This window comes from Canis lupus, chromosome 18 (assembly GCF_048164855.1).
Source record: "Canis lupus baileyi chromosome 18, mCanLup2.hap1, whole genome shotgun sequence".
NCBI lineage: Eukaryota > Metazoa > Chordata > Mammalia > Carnivora > Canidae > Canis > Canis lupus.
In genome coordinates this window covers 55,265,089-55,292,514 of record NC_132855.1, presented here as the reverse complement: position 1 = coordinate 55,292,514, position 27,426 = coordinate 55,265,089, and the positions used below count along the sequence as shown (strand labels likewise).

General features: G+C 36.6%; 1 protein-coding gene across 10 annotated transcripts in view; it reads right to left on the bottom strand.

The window, feature by feature from the left end:
* MKLN1 (muskelin 1) overlaps positions 1–27,426 on the bottom strand; it is a 211,454-nt gene that overhangs the window by 117,044 nt on the left and 66,984 nt on the right. For 8 of the 10 annotated variants that reach the window (XM_072784601.1, XM_072784605.1, XM_072784602.1 and 5 more), the window contains one exon: positions 4,942–5,011. The exons of 1 other annotated variant lie outside the window; for it this stretch is intronic. In XM_072784601.1, the coding sequence (XP_072640702.1) occupies positions 4,942–5,011 (70 nt within the window). Of the gene's footprint in view, positions 1–4,941; positions 5,012–13,889; positions 13,969–27,426 lie in introns of those variants that run through there. One more of the 10 variants, XM_072784604.1, reaches the window with a different exon arrangement.

Here is a 27,426-nt window from a genome sequence, read left to right as displayed (position 1 = left end):
CCGGGACTCCAGGATCATGCCCTGGGCCAAAGGCAGGTGCTAAACTGTTGAGTCACCCAGGGATCCCCTGCAAATTTTTCAATAATGATTTTGATTTCCTTTTTTTCCCTTAACACCCTAAGGGCAATTATTTTAAAACCTGTACCTAAAATTCTATTATCTGGGATCCCTGGGTGACGCAGCGGTTTGGCGCCTGCCTTTGGCCCAGGGCGCGATCCTGGAGACCCGGGATCGAATCCCACATTGGGCTCCCGGTGCATGGAGCCTGCTTCTCCCTCTGCCTATGTCTCTGCCTCTCTCTCTTTCTCTCTCTGTGACTATCATAAATAAATAAAAATTAAAAAAAAATTAAAAAAATAAAATTCTATTATCTGTAAACTGTTATTTTTGGTAGATATCAAATACAGAAAACTAAAAATAATTTGACGCCTAGGATATTATCTTCCTCTAGAAGAGGTGTATTTGCTGCAGGCCCATGACTAGTGATACTACCACTTCTTGATTATTTTAATTGAATTTCAAGGACTGAGATAACATGAAATTGGGCTTCAGTCCCTATAAGGGCCAGAGTATCTCTGGCTCACCTTACTCCTCAAACATAGCTTCAGGTCCTAACCCAGAGTATGGAACCTGCTAATCTATCACATTCCTGGCTCTGATTCCTCATCTTTATCTTCCTGGCCTCAAGAGTCTGTCAGAAGTGCTATTCAGCTTTCCAGTATCTTAACCACTTCTTCAGAAATCAATAGAAACCCAGTGGAAAAGTGGTCCTAAAAGTGTTTCCCCTCTATGGGTTCCTGTATTTTCCTCAATTGTGGCCCTATCACTCTTTACTTCTTTATTGTCAATACACTGTACCTTCAAAAATATTTTTTCTTGCTATTTCATCCTCCTTAGTTGGACTGTTGGTCACAAATAATTTTTGTTATTATACTTTTAAGTTTATTTGGTTCTTTCTTCAAATTTGTAAGATCTTTAAGATTTTATTTATTTATTCATGAGAGTCAGAGAGAGAGAGAGAGAGAGAGGGGCAGAGACATAGGCAGAGCGAGAAGCAGGCTCCATGCAGGGAGCCCAACGTGGGACTCAATCTTGGGTCTCCAGGATCACACCCTGGACCAAAGGCGGAGCTAAACCGCTGTGCCACCTGGGCTGCCCTGTGAGATCACTTTTTTTTTTTTTTTTTTTGTGAGATCACTTTTTAAAGGTAAAAATATCTCTTATTTCCTTAAATACAGTATGTTAATTATTTTCATTTTGGTATCTTTCACTGCTTTTGATTTCTATACCTAACATTTTTGCAGGTTTCTGCTATCATTCCTTCTTAGTTTTACTACTGGTACCTTGTTTCCCGGTACATTTGGTTACCTTTGTGTATGTGAATAATGATTTATGCTAACTACCTCAAGCCTTGAGAAAAGCCTTGAGAAAATCTTCAGAGAGGATTCGCACTTGCTTCAATTGAGAACCTTAAGAGCACTATCCATCTAACCCACTTAAAACTAAAATCACACTATTAAGGTTTCTTGAATAGCCAAGTATTAAGAATCTGATTACCAAATATAAACAATACACTGCTGAAACCTCTCAGGGACCAGTTTTCTCCTCCTCTACTCAGTGCCAATGCAACTTTTCCCACAATAACCCACAGAGGTAGGGATTCCTTTTGTTTTATACTTGTGCTAATGAATCCATTTTGGGTCCCAGTTTTCATAAACTTTATGTGTCTATCTTTTAAAAATTCAGCCCTTTGGGGCACCTGGGTGGCTCAGTGGTTAAGCCTTTGGCTCAGTGTGTGATCCGGGGTCCTGGGATGGAGTCCCATAACGGGATCCTGCTTCTCCCTCTGCCTATATCTCTGCCTCTCTCTCTCTGTGCCTCTCATGAATAAATAAAATATTTAAAAAAAAATTCAGCCCTTTTAGTAATTTTCAGAATATGGTTTGAAAAAAGAGAAAGAATTAGTATTATAGACCTAGCTCCATTCTCTAGGAATACAAGACTACTTGCTATGTATCTCTATATTAAAATTATACCCATTCCATCCCATATGGCAGTTCCCCACAAAACTAAATAAAAACTGAAATTACTTTCAATTATATTTTTCTGTCAAGATTATTGTCTTCGAGATGACTACATGGAACCCCAGTTATATTTGAGTTGTAATTACAATGAAGAAAAATAGATTCATGTTACCCATTTCCATGATAACTTAGTCTGTTTTAAATCATAAATACATTAAGTAACTTCTACTCTAGGTCTTATCACACTGAATATTAATTGATTGACGGTATTTCTTGGCTCAGAAGAAAGACAATAGTTAATTCACTGTTGTAAAGTTTGGTAACCCATGGGTGCTTAGTAAGTAATTTCTGAATGAATAAGCAAATAAATAAATAAAAAGACATTAAGTACTACTGCCTTCAAAATACTGTTCCATAATAAACAGAGGAAATTTCATAGTAAAGAGGTTACCACTGTTTCAATAATAAAAACATTATATATAATTCATTAGTAAGACATAAAAACAACTGAGTAAACACACACACACCCCAAATTTGAGGGCTCAAATTAAGTAAAATCAAAATGTGAATAAGAAAAACATGATTAAAAGCACAATGTATTCAGTTTCAGTGTGCAGAAGGTGGGGGGCGCCCACCAACAATGTACACAAAGTAAACCCACCAGCACAAGCAAAAAGGCTTGAACATAAACAGGAAAATACAAATTAAAAGCATAGTGAGTTATAATGAAAGATCTAACAGATTGGCAAAATCCGCCATAGAAGTGAAGGAGAGAATTCAATGCACAGTAACTTTCATATGCTGTCAGTGAGAGTACAAATTATACAGCCATTCTGTAAAACAGTTTTTCATTACCTGATAAAAGCTGAACATACATGTACCCTATGATTCAACAACTGTACTCCAAGGTATATATCCTAAAGAAAATTTTGCACATATGTACTAGAAGACAATATACAAAAATGTTCACAGCAGCCTATTCATAATAGCAAAAAACTATAAAAAACTGAAACACCTATCAATTGCAAAACGGATAAATACATTTTGGCATACTTATACACTGGAATACTATATAGTAGTGAAAATTAAGAAACTACAATAATATTCAGCAACATTAATACTTTAACGTAAGACAAAAGAAAAGCAGATCAAGATTTATAATGAGTGATTCAACTTGTATTTATATAAAGTCAAAGCCAGATAAAATTTAAATCATAGCACATGTATAAATGTACATATATGATACTGTAAGAAAATGCTTAACAAAGCATGAAATAATAGTGATTGGGGTGGAGTTAGAGGACAAATATTAGATGGGGCTCACAAGAGGTCATGGATATTTTATATTTCTAAAGACAACTGATGAATAAGTAGCTATTTGTTTTGTTACGCCTTATACTATATATAAAAAGTATGAGTATGTATTCTTTGGATGTATATTTTACAATGAACATTTATTTTTTTAATGATTTTATTTATTTATTTGAGAGAGAAAGAGAGCAAGCATGGGTGCACATGTGCACTAGCTGAGGGAGGGGTGGGGGGTGTGCGGTGGGGAGGCAGACGTGCAGACTCCCTGCTGAGAGCAGAGCCTGACTCAGGGCTTGATCTCAAGATCGTGAGATGACCTGAGTCAAAACCAAGAGTCAGATGCTTAACTGACTGAGCCACCCAGGTGCCCCTGCAATGGAACATTTAAACACCAGGTGACCACAAAAGGTATGCAAACCATTAAAAAAATATATATAAAAGGAAAAATAAGTATAGAGACTACACTTCCAAAAATTACACTAGAATAAAAAAAATAAGTTTTATCCTTTCATCTGCTTTACCTATCAGAGCATTCATTTCCTTAAGGATATGGACATAAGTTTTAATGCTTAAAGTATATAACTGGAAGAATGACTATTTTTAAATTCAAATGACCTCAGATACTACTTGTCAAGGAAAGAGTTTAGTTCATGGTCTTTTCTTTTTAGGTCATGGTCTTGACATCATCTAAATATATCACTTTAGTAAAATAATAAACTATATTAAGTATACTTTCCCTAAAAGGCAGTCATTGAGTCACTGAGTCAAAGTTCAACTTACTAACATTTCCTTAAACCTTTACAGAATGACTTGAGTCATTTAAGTACAGAAGTCACAACCTCTGCTCAGATCAGCACTGAGATCAGTTACTGCTCAAAACAGTAATGGTAACTTAACAGGTTCTTTTCTTTCTTTTTTTTTTTTTAATTTTTATTTATTTATGATAGTCACAGAGAGAGAGAGAGAGAGAGAGAGAGAGAGAGGCAGAGACATAGGCAGAGGGAGAAGCAGGCTCCATGCACCGGGAGCCTGATGTGGGATTCGATCCCGGGTCTCCAGGATCGCGCCCTGGGCCAAAGGCAGGCGCCAAACCGCTGCGCCACCCAGGGATCCCAACAGGTTCTTTTCATTAACATTTTCCTCAAAAAGTATCAAGAAACCTAATTTTGTATCATTAGTAATATGGAAAAAATACATATTAGATTTTAAATGCTCCAACAGACAGGGTGCCCGGGTGGCTCAGTGGGTTAAGCGCACAATTCTTGATTTTGGCTCAGGGTTGTAAGAGTGAGCCCTGCACAGGGCTCTGCCCTCAGCACAGAATCTGCTTGAGATTCTTTTTCTTCCTCTCCCTCTGCTCATGCACACACTCTCTCTCTCTCTAAAATAAATAAAATCTTTAAAAATTAATAAATGCTCCAGTAGACAGAAGTAAAAGTCTGTTTCATCAAATTCCACACTGTATTTACCTATGAAATAAAAATTCTTCCAACACTTAAATAAAAAAAGGAAATAAAAACCTATCTCACAGTTTCAAAGACTGAATAAATTATTAATGGATTCTAGATAACTGATGTCAATATGGTATCAGGAGCTACCATATTACCTGGGGAGGATAGTTGCTCTCTGAAGACCACCTTGAAGACTGGTCATTTGGTTTATCCACTAAAATGTTCCTGAAAAATAGAAAAGGAAATTATAGCAAATAATTAAAATTTTAAGTGAATATGGATATGCAAAAAGAAGAATAATCTACGAGATACTGAAATTATCATAAAGTTACATGTTTGGAACTTGAACAAAGAGGCAATAAAACAATAAGAAACATAAATGTCCTAGTATATATATGATTTTAAAAATATGAAAAAAAAAATATGATAAAGATAGTATTTCAAACAATGGAGAAAAGCAAGGAGATATACTTCTACCTCACACCAAGTGACAAAGTGAACAGTAGGTGTATTCGGGAATTTAAGGTAAAAAAAGAAAATAAAATACCTAAGAATAAATGAAATATCATATATACATATTAGATATATTACACACCAATCATTGTTATTTTATATATTACACATATGTATGTTATGTATATATTATATGCAACATCCTGTATATGCATACAATCTTTAGATTAAGAAGTCTTTTTTTTTTAAGTTTTATTTATTGAGAGAAAGAGAGAAGAGGGCATGAACAAGAGGAGAGGCAGTGGGAGAGGCAGAGAGAAACTTTAGCAGACTCCACAGTGAGCATGGAGCCTGACACAGAGCTCAATCTCATGATCCTGAGACCATGACCTGAGCTAAAACCAAGAGTGTCAGACTGTGCCACCCAGTAGCCCCTAGATTAAGTCTTTAAATTTTTTTTTAAACTTTTATTTATTTATGATAGGCACACAGTGAGAGAGAGAGAGAGGCTGAGACACAGGCAGAGGGAGAAGCAGGCTCCATGCACCGGGAGCCCGACGTGGGATTCGATCCCAGGTCTCCAGGACCGCGCCCTGGGCCAAAGGCAGGCGCCAAACCGCTGCGCCACCCAGGGATCCCATAGATTAAGTCTTTAAAGCACAATGTCAAAAGCAGAACCATGGGTGAAAACAGGAAGTGATACATGTAACTTTGGAAGACGATGTTTTCACTGGAAACCAGTAAAGCTAAACACAAATGGAACCATGCATAAAAACTGTACTTTATTTGGGGAAGTTGCTACGGGTTAATTCTGAATCAGTTTACATGTATACTGGGGCTGAACAAATAACTAAATGGATGGTAGATGGTAGGATCAAGTTTATCACTTTGGAGTGGAAAGTTATAGAAAGGCAAAGTGTGGAAAGTTATAATGAACCCTGTGGTACTGGAGCCAGAAACATAACTATGTACTCATGTTTAATTATTTTTTTTTTTAAGATTTTATTTATTTACTCAGGATAGACATACAGAGAGAGAGAGAGAGAGGCAGAGACACAGGCAGAGGAAAAAGCAGGCTCCATGCAGGGAGCCTGATGTGGGACTCGATCCCGGGACTCCAGCATCATGTTCCGGGCCAAAGGCAGATGCTAAAAACCACTGAGCCACCCAGGGATCCCCTCATGTTTAGTTTAATATAGACACAGATAAGTAGATATGAAAGTAATTATAAATATGCAAGTGCATGCATGCACAAACAACACACAAATAGTACTTCCTAGCACTATTCACTAAGAGGGACTAAAAGTAGTGACACCCCAGCAGGAGTGAACACAAGCAGCACCCAGGTCTTCGTTTCTACATAGCATTCCCCAATAAGAGAAAGCAAGGATTCTAGGGGAAATAGCTAGTTCTAGGATTGGAGCAGGTGATTCAGAAAATAAGCCCGGAGCATTCTGTAGCACTCAAAAACAAACAAACAAACAAACAAACAAACAAACAAAAAAACGGATGGAAACATGTCAAAAAGACAGAGGAGCCAAGGTAAAAGAACGAAAGACTGAATGGTCAAAGTTGAAATAATGTAAATAACAAAATAAATAATGTAGTATTGGATTATAGCCCAAAGAATGGAATAAATAACCCTAGTCTAACCATCTTGACAAACTTAAATTGAATAATATTCAAGAGGGGCACCTGGGGTTGCTTAGTGGTTGAGCGTCTGCCTTTGGCTCAGGTAGTGATCCTGGGGTCCTGGGACCGAGTCTCGCATCAGGCTCCCTGCCAGGAGTCTGCTTCTCCCTCTGCCTGTGCCTCTGCCTCTCTCTGTATCTCTCATTAATAAATAAATAAAATCTTTTTTGAAAAAAGAATATTCAAGAATATTTATGACTAATATTCCTCAAAACCCTCAATATAATAGAAAGCAAGAAAAGACTGAAAACCTGTCACAGACCAGAGGCAAGGAAGGAGACATGATAACTAAAAGTAATGATATTTTTATTTTAGTAATCTCTACACCCAATGTGGGGCTCAAACTCACAACTCTGACACCAAGAGTCACATGTTCTTCCAACTCAGCCAGCAGGGCACCCCAGAAGTGATCATGTTTTAGATGAGATCCAGTATCAGCAAGAGGACATTTGCAGTAAAGCTAGTAAAGTCCAAATAAAATGTGGAATTTAGATAACAGTGATATATATATCAACGTTGGTATATTACTTGTGACAAATTACCATGGTAACATAAGATGTTAGCAATAGGAGAAACTAGGTACTGGGAACTCTGTACTAAGTTTTCTATAAAGCTAAAGTCATTCTAAAAAAAAAAAAACGGCATATTAAAAAAAATCGCTTCTATACCTGGCACAAAGAAAGTATTTAATAAATGCCAAACAGATGAGTGAATTAATTTTTTTTGAAGATAGAACTATATGGAAAAGAACTGCCTTTATATACAAATCTCACACAGGTAAAACATTAATACAGAAAATAACCTCAAACAAAATTAAAAGGGCAGTCACTAACTGGAAAATGTACAGGCAACATAAAACACAAAAGGTGGGATGGGATGTCTGGGTGGCTCAACAGTTGAGCGTCTGCCTTTGGCCCAGGGCATGATCCTGGACTCCCGGGATCGAGTCCCACATCGGGCTCCCTGCACAGAGCCTGCTTCTCTCTTTGCCTATGTCTCTGCCTGCCTCTCTCTTTCTCTCTGTCTCTCATGAATAAATAAATAAAATCTTTAAAAATAAAAAAAAAAACACAAAGGTTAACTAAAAATTGAATATTTAAAGAGCACTTAGGGACATCAAGTTGGCTGAGTAGAACATATGACTCTTGATTTCAGAGTCTTGAGTTCAAGCCCCACATTGGGCATGGACTACATACATATATACATTCATAGTACTTAAACATAAATACCTCATATAAAAGTGGGCAAAAACCAAATATTCAAAATCAATTAATAAGCATAACTAGAGATTAAAACAAAGATATATATTTTCCCTATAAAATTGGGTATAGGGGATCCCTGGGTGGCTCAGCAGTTTGGCACCTGCCTTTGGCCCAGGACATGATCCTGGGGTCCCGGGATTGAGTCCCACATCGGGCTCCTGGGATGGAGCCTGCTTCTCCCTCTGCCTGTGTGTCTGCCACCCCCCTATGTCTATCATGAATGAATGAATGAATGAATGAATGAATAAATAAATAAATTTTAAAAATTGGGTCTACATTGGCACCTGGCTGGTTAAGTCAGAACATGTGATTCTTAAAAAAAAAAAAAAAGAGAGAGAGAGAGAGAGAACATGTGATTCTTGTTCTTCGGTTCATGCATTCAAGCCCCATATTGGGTGTAGAGTGAGTGAGTGAGTGAATGACTGACAGAAAGAAGAAAGAAAAAGAAAGGAAAGAAAGGAAAGGGAAAGGGAAAGGACCTGGGTGGCTCAGTCAGTTATGATTCTGGCTCTTGATCTCAGCACAGGCCTTTAATTCTTTTATTATAAGATAAAATAAAATTTAAAATAAATAAATAAATAAATAAACAAACAAAAAATGGGCCACACCACTAAAAAAAGTTTTGGGATGCCTCAGTGGCTCAGTGGATTAAGCATTCAATTCCTGATTCCAGCTCAGGTCATGATTTCAGGGTCATGAGATCAAGCTCCACATCCGCCTCCAAGCTCAGCAGGGAGTCTGCTTAAGATTCTCTCTGTCCCTATCCCTCCCCACCATGGTACATCTCTTTAAAAAAAGAAGGAAAGAAGGAAGGAAGGAAATAGAAAAAAAAATGCTTTAATTTTAACCTCAGTTGTTGGCCAGAGCTGGTAAAATGATACCCTCATATTTTGTTGGTAGGAATTCAAATTGATAGAACTTTTCAACAGAATTTTAATATAATACAAATCAAAGACACTTCAAATGTGTATATACTTTAAATAAAAATGATAAGGTCATGATTTCAGGGTCATGAGATCAAGCTCCACATATGCCTCCAAGCTCAGCAGGGAGTCTGCTTAAGATTCTCTCTGTCCCTATCCCTCCCCACCATGGTACATCTCTCTAAAAAAAGAAGGAAAGAAGGAAGGAAGGAAATAGAAAAAAAAAATGCTTTAATTTTAACCTCAGTTGTTGGCCAGAGCTGGTAAAATGATACCCTCATATTTTGTTGGTAGGAATTCAAATTGATAGAACTTTTCAACAGAATTTTAATATAATACAAATCAAAGACACTTCAAATGTGTATATCCTTTAAATAAAAATGATGATAACCATCATGTCCACAATGATGATGCTAGCATCTAACATTTCTGAGTTTTTACGACATTCCAGATGCTGTTCTCAGTGCTTTCCATGTATAGATTATTATCTTCAATGTACAGATTAAGAAACAAGAGAGGTAAATTAATTTGCCTCAATATACACACATCTAAGAAGTCAGGGTTTTAATCCAAGGCAGTCTGACTCAAAAGTCTACACTATACAGCCTGAGAATTATTTCCACTTCTTGGAACTTAACCTAAAAAGTAATCCAGGGGATGTAAATCATTCATATTCATCACAGCACAGTTTATAATAGCAAACTGCAAGCAACCTAATTGTGCCACAATCAGGAATTAATTAGACAAATTAATACACACTTGTATTACAGAATACCATGTACTCATGATCTACAAGGTTGACTTTAATGTCATTGGAGAATGCTCACTGCACAGTAAGTGAAGAAAAAAAGTAGTTTATAGTATATGCATGATGAATCAAGTGTTGTAAGTAATAATATTCATGCAGAGAAAGACAAAAACATATACTAAATTGTTGGTGTTGCTTTCAATGATGAGATTACATGTACTTTTTTCCTTCATCATACTTTTCGAGCTTTCTAAAATTAACACATATTACTTTCATAATCAGTAAAAAAGGTGTGTTTCTTTTCTAAAGATTATGTATGTATATATGTCAGTATGTATGTATTTATTTAGCACAGCAGGAGAAGGAGCAGAGGGAGAGGGAATCTCAAGCAGACTCCGTGCTGAGTGCAGAACTCCAGTACAGGCTCGATCTCACAATGCTGAGATCAGGACCTGAGCTGAAATCAAGAGTCAGATACCTAACTGAGTGAGCCACCCAGGTGTCCCAAAAAAGTGTTTTTTAAGAATGAATTACAAAACACAAAATGAAGATAATCCTACATGGAAAAACTATACTATAGCTAAAAACTAAAGCTAAAAAACTAAAATTAAAAAAAAATCACTTTGAGATGAACATTACAAAGTATGAAAGAAAATCTCACATAACTATGATAAAGTGGGACTACAAAAATCATTCATGTTAATGAATGACATGAGAGAGCTAACCAATCATAATCTGAAAAGTGAGCAGATGGACCAATAAATGCAAAGTCAAGGGGGCAAACAGTTACACTATGTTGTGGTCTTCTGAATTTTGAAATGCCTATTAAACAGCCTTTTAGAGATAGAGTAGTTGGACATCTGAGCCTGAAATTCAGGGGAAACACCAACTGAAAAATGCACTTATCTTTAGGGATATTAGTACATCATAGCTAAAATATTTAAAGCCATGACAATGAACAAGATGACCTAAGGAATGAAATGGAACTAGAGAAATCAAAGGACTCATTAAGCTCTGGGGGTCCATCACTTTTGGGGTCTAAATGACAAAGTTTGAGCAAAGGAGACTAAAAAGAGGCAAAGAGGAAGAAAACAGAAACCTAGAAAGTGTGTATGCCAAGTGAAAATTTTTTAAGAAGTGAAAAACTATATAAAACATCTCTGAGAGAATATGGACTAGGTGGTATTCATCCTCATATGCCTAACTCCAACACTAAATGCTGCTACACACAAAGTGCTTAGTAAGTATTTGATAAAGATAAATAGATAGCACTACAAAGAAAAAATTAAAGTAGATCACCAAAGCATTGGATATATTACTTGTACTTATTACTTGTAATTTAAAGCTTATTCTAAGTTGAAATAAAAATAAATGAGAAATGGGGTGCCTGGCTGGCTCAGTTGGTGGAACATGCAACTTGATCTTGAGGTTGTGAGTTTGAACCCCACATTGGGTGTAGAGATTACTTAATTTTTTTTTTAATAATGAAAACTAAAATATAAACCAGAAATAAAGTGAGGTTAGCCTGAGGGGATTTGGAAAGATGGAAGTCTGAAGATAATCTCCAGTCCGGACACTAGGTCAACTAGTAGGTACCTCTCTTGAGTTCAGCAGGTGACAGACACCAGAATCAGAACTGTTAAGAACCATGACAAAAGTCTGGGAAACTTTTGGAAAACCAAGAGATCCATGGATCTAAGAGAAAGGCATCAACTGCATAAGCATTTCTGAGATAAGCTGCTAGTCTCCCTGTCCCACAAGGAACTTTAGAAAAAGCTAACCTAGTAGACTTGGTTTTCCCTTTATCACTGAAGTTGAGATTGTACTTGACCTCTTGGCTGAGGATATCAAGATACTGAAAGGTGTCTCCTGGTAACCCACAGAGAACTAACAACATAGAAAAAGATTACCAGTCTACCCACTATCTGAGCTATGGGAATCTTTACCCAAAGAGTTACACAATACACAGAAGTTTGTATAAACGCAGAAAAAGAGTGAAGAAAAGTAATAAAAAAGAATGGTGAGAGAAGTTCACGTCATCAGCTTCAAGTCTCTATAATTAAAAAACAATAGGGAATGGTATAGGTAGGTACAGACCTAGCTCAGAGAAACAAAAACCCAGAAATTGAGCCCAGTGTAAACTAGAACTTAGTATTTGACTAAGGTGATATCTTATTTCTGTAGGAAATGATAGTTATTAGTTAAGTGATGCTTATACAACTAAATTATCTGTTGAGAGAAAATAGTTAATCCCTAATACAAAATTAATCCCAATTAACAATTTAAACATACATACATATATAAAAATCTAAGGAAAAGTATTTAGGGGTCAATATAGACAACCAAAAGTGTTGGAAAGATGTTTTTGCCAAGAAACACATAAGTTGTAAAAGAAAAGATAGCTACTTGATTATTTTTTAGCTGCCAAATTTTGTATTATAAAAAATACCTTAAAGAAAAACCAGAAACACACAAAAGAAAAAATGTTTGCAACTCATATGACTAATAACGCTTGGGTGGCTTAGCGGTTGAGCCTACTTCTCCCTCTGCCTATGTCTCTGCCTCTCTCTGTGTCTCTCATGAATAAATAAAATCTTTTTTAAAAAATGGTATGCATATCTAAAATATGCAAAATATTGTTTCACACTGAGAATAAGAAATACAGTGGCCAGTAAACAGCAACAAAAATTTCTTTAAATCCCCATATATTGTTAGGGGAAAAAATTAACAAAATACAGTATCTTTTTACACCCATCAAGTTGACTAAATTAGATGCTTGCTATCAGAAAATCAGGTAGAAAAAGTAGACACAGAGAGTCAATGTTATAATATCTATTAAAACTTTCAAAATACAGGGGTGCCTGAGTGGCTCAGTCGGTTGGGTATTGACCCTAGGTTTTGGCTCGGGTCACGGTCTTGGGTGTGGTCTCAGGGTTGTCTCTACACTAGCTGCAGAGTCTGCTTGGGATCTCATTCTCCTTTTCCCTCAGCCCCTACGAATTTTAAGATTATGGAGGTTGGCCACTAATTGGTTCGGTTAAGCACATCACATAACCTCTCAGGGTTTTAATCCTTCATCTGCAGTGCAAAGGGAAAGGTTAAAAATTCCTTGGTCTCAAGTTTCTTCCGGTTCTAATCAGAGCAGCTACATTGCACACTTCTAGAAAACACCATTCATGAGACCATGCCAACATTCTACAATTCTGTGAAAAACCTTTTACATCCTTTATTCAAGGTATCATGAATAATCTTCTTCCTACATAGCAGTCAATAACAACACACAACCCACTGATTATAACAGAGGTTCCATTATGTGTGAACACTGCTGGAGTGACACCATAACAGTACAAGAATGGGTACCTGAGGCCAAAAAGATTATGATCTATTTCTTAATAGACAATAAATGGAGATACATAAAACTTAGGAGACAAAAAAATATTCAATAAAAATTAATTCAAATGCAAAAATAGAAATAAACTCAAATCAATTTTGAATATCCACAGCTAGAGTTAGAGCATACTATAAAAATTATAGCTTCTCCAAAAATCACTTATACTTGTACATATTTTAAAGGTTTAGACTCCTTTCCAAATACATCCCAGTTTTCACACAGAACCATGCTGGGGAGGGAGCCTGCTGTAAACTTAAGTTACTTAATTCAACAAATTATTTACTGAGTCCTCTATGCCAGACACTGTGCTGGGCTCTAAGAATACAGTGATATAAAGATAGGATCCCCACTTGTGATGCTAATGTTCAAATAAGCAGCAACAGAAAACAAACAAGTAGAGTTGTAAACAAGATAATTACAAACTGTACGACGTGTTATAAAACGACGTGTTATAAAAGAAAGAAACAAGGAATTGACATAGAGCAGGGGAGTTCTTTTACTTGAGGTTAAAAAAAAAAAACTCTCTGAAAAAAATGCTATTCTCATTTAAACGAGCTGCCCAAAATGAAGGAAAAACCAACTCTTTACAAAGAAACCAAAAGTTTAAAATTCGAGTAATAGAAAATAATCTTACCAGGGAAATCTGAGAACTGGATAAAATCAGATAATGTTCTCATAGGCTCTAAGATGAGGTAAATGCAAAGAAGGCAGGAAATCTCTAAGGGGCTAAGAACACTCAAAAACTGGTGATTCTAGATTCTAAGAGGATTTCAGAACTATCCCACAAACATTCTCTTACTTTTGGAAGAGAGACCCACTGAAATGAAATTGCGGAAGAGAGAATTAAATCATAAACAATATCAACCCCAGGACAGAGAAGATTCATATTATGGTGGGCAGAGATCTAAGTCACACAGACCTCAAAAAGTACAACAGCAAAATACATTTAAAAGTGACTCTTCAGAAAGCATAGTTTTCAGACTCTTGGAAACATAAAGGCAAAAAGCTTCACTAAATCTCAAAAGTCCAAATTTTTAAAATACTTCACAAAGCTCAAAAACCACATCCCTTCGGCATACAGAAGTCCTTCCTTCTAAAACTGGAAAACCAAACTTGCTTAAACACTGGAAACTAAAATGAAAGCCTACAGTAATATATTTTAGGAAAAATATCAAATGTAAAACAAACAATACTCTAGCAGATAATAAAAACACGTGAAAAATATGCAGCCATAAAAAAGATAAATGTGGGATCCCTGGGTGGCGCAGTGGTTTGGTGCCTGCCTTTGGCCCAGGGTGCGATCCTGGAGACCCGGGATCGAATCCCACATCAGGCTCCCGGTACATGGAGGCTGCTTCTCCCTCTGCCTGTGTCTCTGCCTCTCTCTTTCTCTCTCTCTCTCTCTGTGACTATCATAAAAAAATTAAAAAAAAAATTAAAAAAGATAAATGTGATTATTTATTATTTCAACATGACCTAACAGAAATTTTAAAAATAACTGAAGTTTAATAAGGGACAATAAGTCAAAATTACAACAGCTCAGAAATATTATGACTAGACAATAGGAAGGACTATTATGACTCTCCAATGAACACTCAAAACCAATAGAAAGAAAGAAATGAAAAAAAATGATAAAGATTAGAGGAGGGATACACAAAATAGAAACAAACAAAATCAACAATAAAACAGATCAATGAAACCAGGAGCTGGTTCTTTGAAAAGGTCATAAATGGGATGCCCAGGTGGCTCAGCAGTGGAGTATCTGCCTTCACGCTGTGATCCCGGTTCCAGGAGGAGTCCTGCATGGGGGTCCCCGCAGAGAGCCTGTTTCTCCCTCTGCCTGTGTCTCTCATGAATAAATAAAATCTTTAAAAAAAAAGAGAAAAGGTCAATAAAATTCATAAACCTTTAGACTCAGCAAGTCAAAAAGAGAGAGGACTCAAAATCAGAAGAAAAAAAGAGGGAAAATAACTGACACGAGACAAATATAAAGGATTTTAAGAGAATGTTTTGAAAAATTAAATGCCAACAAGTTGGACAACCTAGAAGAAATGGATAAATTCCCATAAGCATATAACCTCCCAAAATAAATCAGAAAGAAATAGAAAATTTGAACAAATTATCAGCAACGAAATTGAATCAGTAACCAAAAAACACCCAACAGGGCACCTGGGTGGCTCACTAGTTGAGCACCCAACTCTTGATTTTGGCTCAGGTTGTGATCTCAGGGCTGTGAGATTGAGCCCTGTGTTGGCTTCTGCACTGAGCACAGACTTTGCTTGTTTCCCTCCCTCCCACCTCTGCCCTTTCCCCAGCTCCCACAGCTGAGACAGGGTCAGGCTCCCTTTCTTTCATGTGCTCTCTCTGACCCTCTCAAATAAGTAAATAAATAAAGTCTAAAAAAGAAACCTACACAATAAAAGAATAGACTCTCTTTTCCCCTCTAAGAAAAAAGCCTAATAAGGAAAAAACAAATCAGAAAATAAGTAAACATAATGAAACAGATACAAAAGAAGGCAACAGTCAAGTGATTCAATAAATGTATAATTGGAACCAAACAGGTATTTCAAACTGTGCTACAAGCAAATCTTCCTAAAATAAGACCTGAATCTACACAATGAAAGGAAGCACACATTACAGAAATTCAACCCAGTATATTCCTAGTACAAACTATTAAACTTAAAAAAAATTTTTAAGTTATTTACACATTCTGGCAAAAAGACCAAGTTTCTTATAAGAAAAAGTATAGTGTCAGGGCACCTGGATGGCTCAGTTAGTTAAGCATCTGACTTCAGCTTGGGTTGTAATCTCAGGGTCCTATAGGATAGAGCCTGACACTGACCACTGTCACTATGCTCAGCAGTGAGTATGCTTCTCCCTCTCCCTCTGCCCCTCCCTCTGCTCATTTTCCCTCTCTCATATAAAATCTTTTTTAAAAATTATGTCAAGAAGCTTCACAACAGCTGTGTCATATTCAAATAAAATGAAACAAAAATTTTTAAGATACCCAAGTACATGTGTATCGTGTGAACCTAGAACTGTCCTTCAAGTTTAAAGGCACAGATTAGTTAACAAAATGTAAAAGTTCCTTGAATCCTTACTGAGAAACCTACTAAAGAACAAACTATATGTAACCAAGAAACAATTTGAAAAGCTTCAGGATAAAGTCTGGTCATATGAACTAAAAACAACTAAAGAACTAAAACTAACCTTAAAGAGAAGAATGACGTAACAGTATATACAAAGGTTCTCTAATAAGTAGAAAGGATAGCTATATCAAAAAATGGGAGAAAAATAGAAAAGATCATCACTTATAATTAGATGCTGGGAGAGAGAGAAGAGAAGGAGGTTCCTAACTACCTCAGGGAGTCTTAAGAGTGTTATATTAGGGGCGCCTGGGTGGTTCAGTCAGTTAAGCAGTTAAGTGTCTGACTTCAGCCTAGGTCCTGATCTCAGTGTCCCAGGATTGAGCCTCTCATGTCAGGTTCCCTGCTTATTTTTAGTAGGGAGTCTGCTTTTCCCTCTCCCTTTCCCTCTGCTCCTCCCTCCCCTACCCGCCTCTCTCTCTCTCTCTCTCTCTCTCTCCCTCAGATCAATAAAATCTTAAAAAGAAAGTGTTATATTAAAGAGACTAAATTGCAGGGAACAAAACAAAAAACAAACAAGAACAAAAACAAAACAACAACAAAAAAGCACAAACCATCCTGAATGCCAAAATAAACTTATTTTAATAAGAAAAAGGCCATGATACGCCTGGGTGGCTCAGCGGTTAAGCACCTGCCTTTGCCCCAGGGCGTGTTTCTGGAGTTCCAGGATCAAGTCCCCGTGCCAGGCTCCCAGCGTGGAACTTGTTTCTCCCTCTGCCTGTGTCTCTGCCTGTCTCTCTCTCTCTGTCTCTGTCTCTCATGAATAAATAAAATCTTAAAAGAGAAAGAAAGAAAGAAAGAAAGAAAGAAAGAAAGAAAGAAAGAAAGAAAGAAAGAAAGAAAGAAAGAAGGAAAGAAGCCAAAGAAAAAAGCTGATCTAATGAAAGTGTGTGTTCACACGTATATGTGTAAAATATGCCACAAAACATTAGGGTAAAATTAAGATCAAACATATCAGTGAACACATGGGCCTAACAACATTTTTAAAAAATTTTAGATGTTAACAAGGCAAAAATCCAATTCTCTGATGTATACAAGAGACATAAATAAAGTGATTTCAGCAATTATATTTAAAAATAATTGCAAAGATGAGGCAAATATAAATAATAATTGAACAGGTAGAAATTCTGATTTCAGAGAAGATAAAATTCAGAGCCTTAAGGAAAATAGTATTTTATAATAAAGTACTAGTCTATAATACAATACACATTAATGCTGTATTGTATTTACAAATTTTTTAAAACACCAGAATTCAAAAGGAAACACCAAAATCAAAAACTGTCCTTCAATGTGAAAAGAAAAAAAAAAAAGTATTAAAAAGGAGAAACAGAAAGCAAACTGCAAAGCTTCTACAAAATGATGTTAATAATAATAATAAAAAAATGATGTTAATAGCAATATAATGGTATAATTGCACTTTCCAATAGAACTTTCTTCAATGACAGAAATATTCTCTATCTGCACTGTTTAATACAGTAACCACTAGAGACATCTGGCTACTGAGTACTTAAAATGTGGCTAAGATGACTGAGGAAGTGAAATTTTAATTTAACTTTAAATCTATTTCAAATTGCTACATTTTATAATAACCATTAGCTATTTGTTTTCTATCACATGACCACTTGATTTATTATTATACATATATCGCAGTGTAGCTCTCTATATAGTATAGCAGAAATTCGTAAAATTTAGTAACTATGTCAATATAAAGGAGTAATTAAATATATGAAAAAAAAAGTGAAAAAGAAACAGGTAGCAAAGTGCAAATATAAAAACAAAGCTGCTGGGGCACCTGGCTGGCTCAGTAGGTGGAGCATGAGACTCTTGAAGCCTTGTGTTGGGTATAGAGATTACTTAAAAATAAAATCTTAAAAAAAAAAAAAAGCTGCTGAGCAGAGACTGTTTAAGAGTCACATAGCTACTTAGCACAACCTGATGGAGATAAATTTGAAAACTCAGATGAAATACATAACTCTTGGGTGGAGGGGGGGCGGGGGGGGGGATGTACTGACCCCAGCAGACACAGAAAGTCAAAAGAAAGAAATCTCCAAAGAATTATCAGAATTCAATCATCAAAAAACACCAAGTACAGATGGTTCCAGTAAAGAAATCTATCAAAACATTTAAAAAGGATAGACTCAATATAACCTAAACTATTCAAGGACATAGTAAAAAGATAAAAACCTGTTTTAATGAAGCTAGCATAATGACCGATAACACATCTAATAAAGACTAGTAACAAACATAATTTGTAAATTACAAATCAACTTCAGTTATACTAATATAAAAAAAAAACTCATGAAAATCCTATAAAAAGCATTAAAACTCAAGCCTATTATGTGTTATTCCAAAAATGCAAGAGTGCTTCATTATTAGGTCCCCTATTAATACAATGTCATAATAACAGATCTAAAGAGAAAGATTAATCATTTCAACGAATGCCTCAAAAAAGCATTTGACAAAGTTCAACATTCAATTATGACAAAAGCACTCAATTTTAAAAAATCATGTATACATCTTTAACTTGGTTTTATATACATAAACATATAACCAAAAGCAAGTACCTTATATAAACATTTAAACACCAGAAACATTTCTGTCAAAATTAAGGACAAAGATGCCCCTTATCACCACTATTAACCTTATAGTGAAGATATTAGCCAATATAATTTTAATAGGAAAGGAAAGGAACTTCCAGATTTAGCTCCAAAATATAAGAGCTTATGAAACTGTCTATCGGGCAGCCCCGATGGCTCAGGGATTTAGCGCCACCTTCGGCCAGGGGCGTGATCCTGGAGACCTGGAATCGAGTCCCACATCGGGCTCCCTGCATGGAGCCTGCTTCTCCCTCTGCCTGTGTCTCTGCCTCTTTCTCTCTCTCTGTGTCTCTCATCAATCAATAAATAAAATCTTAAAAAAAAAAAAAAAAAACTTGTCTATCACTCTTATCCAGATAAGACTAAAGCTGAACTAAAACTCAAGGACTTGGGATCCCTGGGTGGCGCAGCGGTTTGGTGCCTGCCTTTGGCCCAGGGTGCGATCCTGGAGACCCGGGATCGAATCCCAAATCGGGTTCCTGGTGCGTGGAGCCTGCTTCTCCCTCTGCCTATGTCTCTGCCTCTCTCTCTCTCTCTCTCTCTCTCTCTCTGTGACTATCATAAATAAATAAAAATTTAAAAAAAAATAAAAAAATAAAACAAAAAATAAAACTCAAGGACTTTTCTTAGGTCCTTCAAAGAGCTGAGGTTACTGAGGAAACCATAAACCCATGGATACATAGGTAAAGACAGAATCACAGGTGAGATCAGTTAACCGAGAGTAGAAGCCACTAGAGACAGTAATTGATAGGAATAATTAAAATGTCATTTTGACAATCTTGGGAGACTGAATGTAGACTACCTTCAGAGTAAGAAACTGCTGGAGGCATGGTCTTAGGGATCCCCCACACTTATGCGAGTTTTACTTCCAGTAAAAGAAGAGAAAAAAACCCTATCTGGAACAAGATAGGGAAAAAAGCAACTATTTTTTAAATACTCCCAGAGTTTTCTTCATAATGAAAGCCAACCTTCTAAAGGTAACTACTTTAACAGAGCCTCTACCTAGGGGAAGAGCAATTAGACAACCCTGGCACCCCCTGGCCTTCCTTTCTCACATAAGGGGAGGTGGAGGCTAAGAAACATTTAGGAAATAAGAGTCCAGGGTCTTAGTGCCAGTTAAAACTGGGATTTAATAATAAGATTAGAAAATTCTTCCTCAAATTCACAATCACCACAGCAGTAATAAGGCATAAAAGCAGTACGTTACAACAGAGATATACAGGGCACAACTCTATTTAAGTATTTCTTTAGGAACTCAAAAAACAAAATGAAACAAAAACTAAAAAAAAAAAAGGGGAGGGGGGACAAGAACACTGAAAGAAAATGATGTTTCTGGCACCTAGGGTTACATTACATATTAAACAGCCCAAATTCGGGATCCCTGGGTGGCACAGCGGTTTGGCGCCTGCCTTTGGCCCAGGGCGCGATCCTGGAGACCTGGGATCAAATCCCACATCAGGCTCCCGGTGCATGGAGCCTGCTTCTCCCTCTGCCTGTGTCTCTGCCTCCCTCTCTCTCTCTGTGTGACTATCATAAATAAATAAAAATTTAAAAAAATAAATAAATAAAAATAAACAGCCCAAATTCAAACCTGAAGAACGCAAAACCTCAAACTAAAAAGTCTAATTACCTCAGTTCCTATTAGTCAATATATCCTAGCTGGCTTCCAAAAAAAAAAAAAAAAAAAAAAATGAAAAGCATGGTGAAAGACAAGAAAAAAGTCTTTCTTGCTAATTTTTAAAAAACATCTTACTTATTTATTTTAGAGAGATAGAGAGCAGGAGCAAGCAGAAAGAGAGAGGGATAGAAATCTCAAGCAGGCTCCACACTGAGCATAGAGCCCCAACTTGCTTTATCTCTTACGCCTGTTTTTTTCTTCTTGGGGCACCTGGGTGGCTCAGTTGGAATCTTCTGACTTTTGATTTGGGCTCAGGTCATGATCTCAGGGTTGTGAGATTGTGCCCTGTGTCAGGCTCCTCACCAGGGAAAGAGTCGACTTAAAATTCTTTCTCTCCCTCTGCCCCTCTCCACTCTCTAAAATAAATTAATTAGTGAATTAAAATTTTAAAGAAGAGAGACAAAGGAAGCATCAGAATCAGATTCAAATATGGCATAGATTTTGGAATTATTGAACAGAGAACTTTAAAATAACTACTATCTTAAGGAAATAGTAGAGAACATACAAAATAGATGTGTAATGTACCAAGGAAAGAATAAGTGAGCTTGAAGATACGTCAGCAGAAAGTTCCTAAACTAAAAAGGAAAAAAAAAAATTTAAGGAAAAGAATATCAAAGAACTGTGAGAAAATTACAAAAGCTATAACATATGCTTAAGTGTGATAACAGGAAAAGAGAGTAAATAGTGTTTCGAAGAAATATTTGGAGTAAGTAATAATGACTGGAAATTTTCCAAAACTAATGACAGACACCAAACCATATAACCAGAAACCTCAAGAGAAAACCAAGCAGGATACATTTAAAAACAAAACAGGAAAAACCAAAAACTTAAATGAATGATTATATTCAAACTACCATAAAGCAAAGAAAAAGAGAAAATCACCTTGAATGAAACCAGTGGGGAAAACTCCTTATCCACGCAGGAATAAGGATAATTACTTTGAACTTCTCAAACCATACAATCAAGAAAAGAGTAAAATGAAATGCTTCTAAGCACTGAAAGAATAAAACCACCAACCTCAAATTCTATATCCAGAAAAACTGTTCTTCAAAAGTGAAGGAAAAATAAATACTTCCTAAAACAGAACCTGAGGAAATCTGTCACAAGTAGGTGAAGTTCTTTGAAATAAAATATGGGTCAGAAACTTGGATCTACATAAAGAGGGTCAGAGAATGGTTAAATGAAGATAAAGTAAAAAACTGTATTTTCTTATTCTTAAATGAACTAGTGTATAAGTAGTTCAAAGTAATAACAACAACAATGTATTGGGTGATTATAGCATATAGAAAAGAGAAATGAGTGAGAGTAATGTTATAAGGGATGGGAGAGAGGAATTAGAAATACTCTGCTATAAAATACCTCAACTACTCATGAAACAGTATACTGTCATTTAAAGCTAGATTTATTATTTTTTTAAAGCTAGATTTATTTTTTTTTAATTTTTATTTATTTATGATAGTCACACAGAGAGAGAGAGAGAGGCAGAGACATAGGCAGAGGGAGAAGCAGGCTCCATGCACCGGGAGCCCGACGTGGGATTCGATCCCGGGTCTCCAGGATCACGCCCTGGGCCAAAGGCAGGCGCTAAACCGCTGCGCCACCCAGGGATCCCTAAAGCTAGATTTAATTTGTTGTAATGTGTATTGCAAACTCTGGGGCAACCACTAAAAATATATTTAAAAGAAGTACAATTGATATACCAAGAGAAAAGAAAATGAAATCACATTGAATATTTACTTCAAATCAGAGAAGGCAGGAAAAAAAGGAGGAAATAAAAGAACCAAAGAACATGTGCAATAAGTATAAAATAGTTACAAATAAGTAGCTATCAATATACCTGTATCAATAATTGATTTAAATATAAATGGTCTGGGATCCCTGGGTGGCGCAGCGGTTTAGCGCCTGCCTTTGGCCCAGGGCGTGATCCTGGAGACCCGGGATCGAATCCCACGTCGGGCTCCCCGTGTATGGAGCCTGCTTCTCCCTCTGCCTGTGTCTCTGCCTCTCTCTCTCTGTGTCTCTCATGAATAAATAATTAAAATCTTTAAAAATAAATAAATAAATAAATAAATAAATAAATAAATAAATAAATAAAAATGGTCTAAATAAACCAACTATAGGACATACAGATGGTCAGAGTTAAAAAAAAAAAAAAACAAGACCCAATATTGTCTACAAGAAATCCATCATAAATCCAAGGACACAGAGAGATGAAAAATAAAGAAATAGAGAAAGATACACAATGCTTTCAAAAAAGAGCTAGAGTCACTAATATTAATATCAGACAAAAGACTTAAGAACCAAAAAGATGTCATGCATAAGGGAGGGCATTACATAATGCAAAAAGTATCACTTCTCCAAGATAGAACAATCTTTAATGTGTCTGTACCCCAAGAGTGTCAAAATACTTGAGGGAAAAACTGACAGAACAACAAAAAGCAATACAGAAATCCACTATTATAACTGAAGACATCAACATCCCCCTATCAGTAATTGACAGATCCAGCAAGCAGACTCAGTAAGGATATAGTTGAATTGGAACAGTACCATCAACCAACTGGATCTAATTAACATTTATAGAATATTTTATCCAATGCAGCAGAATACACATTCTCCATTCACCAAGATAAATCATAAAACACATGTTAATAAATGTAAAAGAATAGAAAATCATACAAAGAATGCTCTCAGACCACAATGGAATTAAACTAGAAATAAGTAACAGAAAGATAGGTGAAAAAAATCCCAAAATATTTGAAGTAAATATAGCACACTTCTAAAAAAAAAAAAAAACGTGGGTCAAGTCTCAATATAAATTTTTATATATATTTAAATCAATCAATCAATCAATCAATCAATCAAAGTTTGTGTGATGAAGCCAAAGCCAAGCTTAAAAGGATACTTACAACAGTGAATGGACATATTAGAGAAAGACTGAAAATCAAGCACCTAAGCTTTCATCCTTAGGAGCTACAGAAAGAAGAGCAATTTAAGCATAAAGCAAGCAGAGAAGATAAATAATAAGCAAAAAATCAGTGAAACACAAAACTATAAAACTCTTAAAAGACAACATAGGAGGGGATCCCTGGGTGGCTCAGGGGTTTAGCGCCTGCCTTTGGTCCGGGGCACAATCCTGGAGTCCCAGGATAGAGTCCCGTGTCAGGCTCCCTGCATGGAGCCTGCTTCTCCCTCTGCCTGTGTCTGTGTCTCTGCCTCTCTCTCCCCCTATGTCTATCATGAATAAATAAATAAAATCTTAAAAAAAAAAAAAAGACAACATAGGAGAAAATGTAGGTGACTTGAGCATGACAGTGATGTTTAAATTATAACACCAAGGGGGCAGACCAGGTGGCTCAGTGGTTAAGTGCCGCCTTCAGCCCAGGGGCCTGATCCTGGAGACCTCAGATCGAGTCCCACATCGGGCTCCCTGCATGGAGCCTGCTCCTCCCTCTGCTTGTCTCTGTCTCTGTCTCTCTCACTCATGAATAAATAAATAAAATCTTTAAAAAAAATTATAACACCAAAAGCAAAATCCATGAAAGAAAAAAAATTGGGAAGTCAAATTTTATTAAAATTAAAACCTTCTGCTCTGCAAAAGACACCATTAAAAGAAATAAACAACAAACCACAGATGGGGAGAAAAATCTCATGCAGAATAATTCTGAATAGATTATGTAGACATCCCACTCTAAAGGAAAAGAGCGTAATTCCTCACTGTGTAATTGTGGGCTTTATGTGTGGATTGTGCATAGTAACTTTCTTCCAAGCGTATAGTAGGGAGAGAGGGAAAAGGAGTAACTTGACAATGGAGAAACCTGACACTATCTCAATCAGGTGATCAAGGACAAAATGAACAGTAAAAAATCATACTAATAGTATGTATCCTTGACATAATGTGACAAAAATAACACTGTATCTCTCTGATCTTCCACCCCAACTCCAAAATCCCAGTCTTATAATCATAAGGGGGGAGAAGTCATACAAATTCCAATAGAGGGGAAACCTTACAATCAATATACAGTACTCCTCAAACTCAAACTCATCAAAAGCAAAATTGAGATATTGTCATCACTAAGAGGAGCCTACAAGACAAGATATTTAAATGTAATGTGGTGGGGCACCTGGGTGGCACAGTAAGGTCTGACTCTTGGTTTTTGACTCAAGTCATGATCTCAGGGTCATGAGACTAAGGCCCACATTAAGCACTGAGGTTCCACACTCAGCGCAGTCTGCTTGAGATTCCTTCTCCTACTGCCCCTCACACTTGTGCACAATCTCTCTAAAATAAATAAATCTAAATAAACCTAAATGAATGAATGAATGAATGAATGAATGAGGTATGCTGACTGAGATCTTGGAACAAAAAAGGACATCAGAGGGGCAGGCACCCAGGTGGCTCAATTGGCTATGTGTCTGCCTTCAGCTCAGGTCAGGAACTCATAGTCCTGGGACTGAGCCCCATATCAGGCTCCCTGCTCAATGGAGAGTCTACTTCTCCCTCTCTGTCTGCCGCTCCCCCTGCTTGTGCACGTGCGCTTGCTCACTCTCTCTCTGTGTCAAATAAATAAATAAAATCTTTATTAAAAAAAAAAAAGACATTAGGTAAAAACTAAGGACTGAATAAACTATAGAGGATAGCTTAATGAACACTGGTTCATTAAGTGTAACAAATATATTAATACGTTAATAGAAAAAACTGTTGGAGAAAACACGGGAACTCTGTACTATCTGCTTAACATTGTAAATCTAGGGATCCCTGGGTGGCGCAGCGGTTTAGCGCCTGCCTTTGGCCCAGGGCGCGATCCTGGAGACCCGGGATCAAATCCCACGTCGGGCTCCCGGTGCATGGAGCCTGCTTCTCCCTCTGCCTGTGTCTCTGCCTCTCTCTCTCTCTGTGTGACTATCATAAATAAATAAAGAAAAAATATATTAAAAAAAAAAAACATTGTAAATCTAAAACTGCTCTAAAATTAAAGTCTATAATTTTTTTCAAAAGAAAGCGATTAGAGGGATCCCTGGGTGGCGCAGCGGTTTGGCGCCTGCCTTTGACCCAGGGCGCGATCCTGGAGACCCGGGATCGAATCCCATGTCAGGCTCCCGGTGCATGGAGCCTGCTTCTCCCTCTGCCTATGTCTCTGCCTCTCTCTCTCTCTCTGTGACTATCATAAATAAATAAAAAATTAAAAAAATTAAAAAAAAAAACAAAACAAAAGAAAGCGATTAGAGCACACATTAGAAAAGAAAATGAGGGTAGCCCCGGTAGCGCAGTGGTTTGGCGCCACCTGCAGCCCAGGGTGTGATCCTGGAGACCCAGGATCGAGTCCCATACCTCGGGCTCCTTGCATGGAGCCTGCTTCTCCCTGTGCCTGTGTCTCTGCCCCCTTCCCTCTGTGTGTGTCTCTATGAATAAATAAATAAATAAAATCTTAAATAAAAAAGAAAATGAAAAATTTTCTGTTTGCAGATAGTAACATTACAGCTGTAGGAAATTCCAAAGAACTGATGGGAAAAAATACTACAAAGAGAGTTTGAAATAATTTTTCTAAGATTTTATTTATTTACTTGAGAGAGAGAGAGAGAGAGAGAGAGAAAACATGAGCAGGGGGAGGGGCAGAGGGAGAAGCAAGCTCCTCACCAAGTGGGGAGCCCAAGAGGGGGCTTGATCCCAGGACCCCGAGATCATGACCTGAACCCCAGGCAGCGGCTTAACCAATTGAACTACCCAGGCACCCCAGAGAATTTGAAAGATTTCTGGAAAAAAAAATTAAAAATTAAAATACAGAAAAAGCCTTCACATATTAAAGCAAAAAGCAGTTAGAAGACATAATGGAAAAAGATCCCAATTATAACAGCAACAAAACAAAATAAAATAAAATAAAATAATAGGCACAAACTTTAAAAAAGAAATGTGCAAACTCTAAGAGAAAAAATTCACAATAACTTCGAAAGGCACATAAGCTTGAAAAAAATCAAAGGCATACCACGTCCCTACACACAGATACTCATTATCATTAAGATGTCAATTCTCTGTACATTAACTTATAAAGTTAATTACACTCAAAAATAAGAACAAGTATTTTCTTGAAACTAGACAAGGTGATATAATTCACATATATAATAAAGTTTCCATAAAAAATTAAACCAGCTCAAGACACCTGGGTAGCTCAGAAGTTGAGCGTCTGCCTTCAGCTCAGGGTGTGATCCCGGGCCGGGGATAGAGTTCCACATCAGGCTCCCCGCAAGGAGCCTGTTTCTCCCTCTGTCTATGTCTCTGCCTCTCTCTCTGTGTCTCTCATGAATAAGTAAAATCTTAAAAAATTAAATTAAATTAAATTTTAAAAAATAAACCAGCTTAAAAACTCTGGAAAAAAAAAAAAGCAAAAGAGCAGTAAGAGAGAACTGGATGTTAAAGCATACTATGAAGTCTCTACGATTAAAACAGTGGATGATTTACAAATGAATAGACATTTGGAAACAAAACAGAAAATACTGAAATAGAAATTTATAAAATTTAATAAATGATCAAGGCAGCATCACAAATCAGTACAGGAATACATGAAATTTATAGTAAGTGATGTTGCAAGTGCACAGCTATTTAGAAACAACATTAATTACATTTGTACCTCACACTGTTTACCACGTTAAATCCCAAGTGGATCAGAAAACTAAATATAAAAACAGAAAAGCACTAGAAGAAAACATATGTAAAATGCTTTATAACTAGACAATGAGAATACACTCCGTAAATAG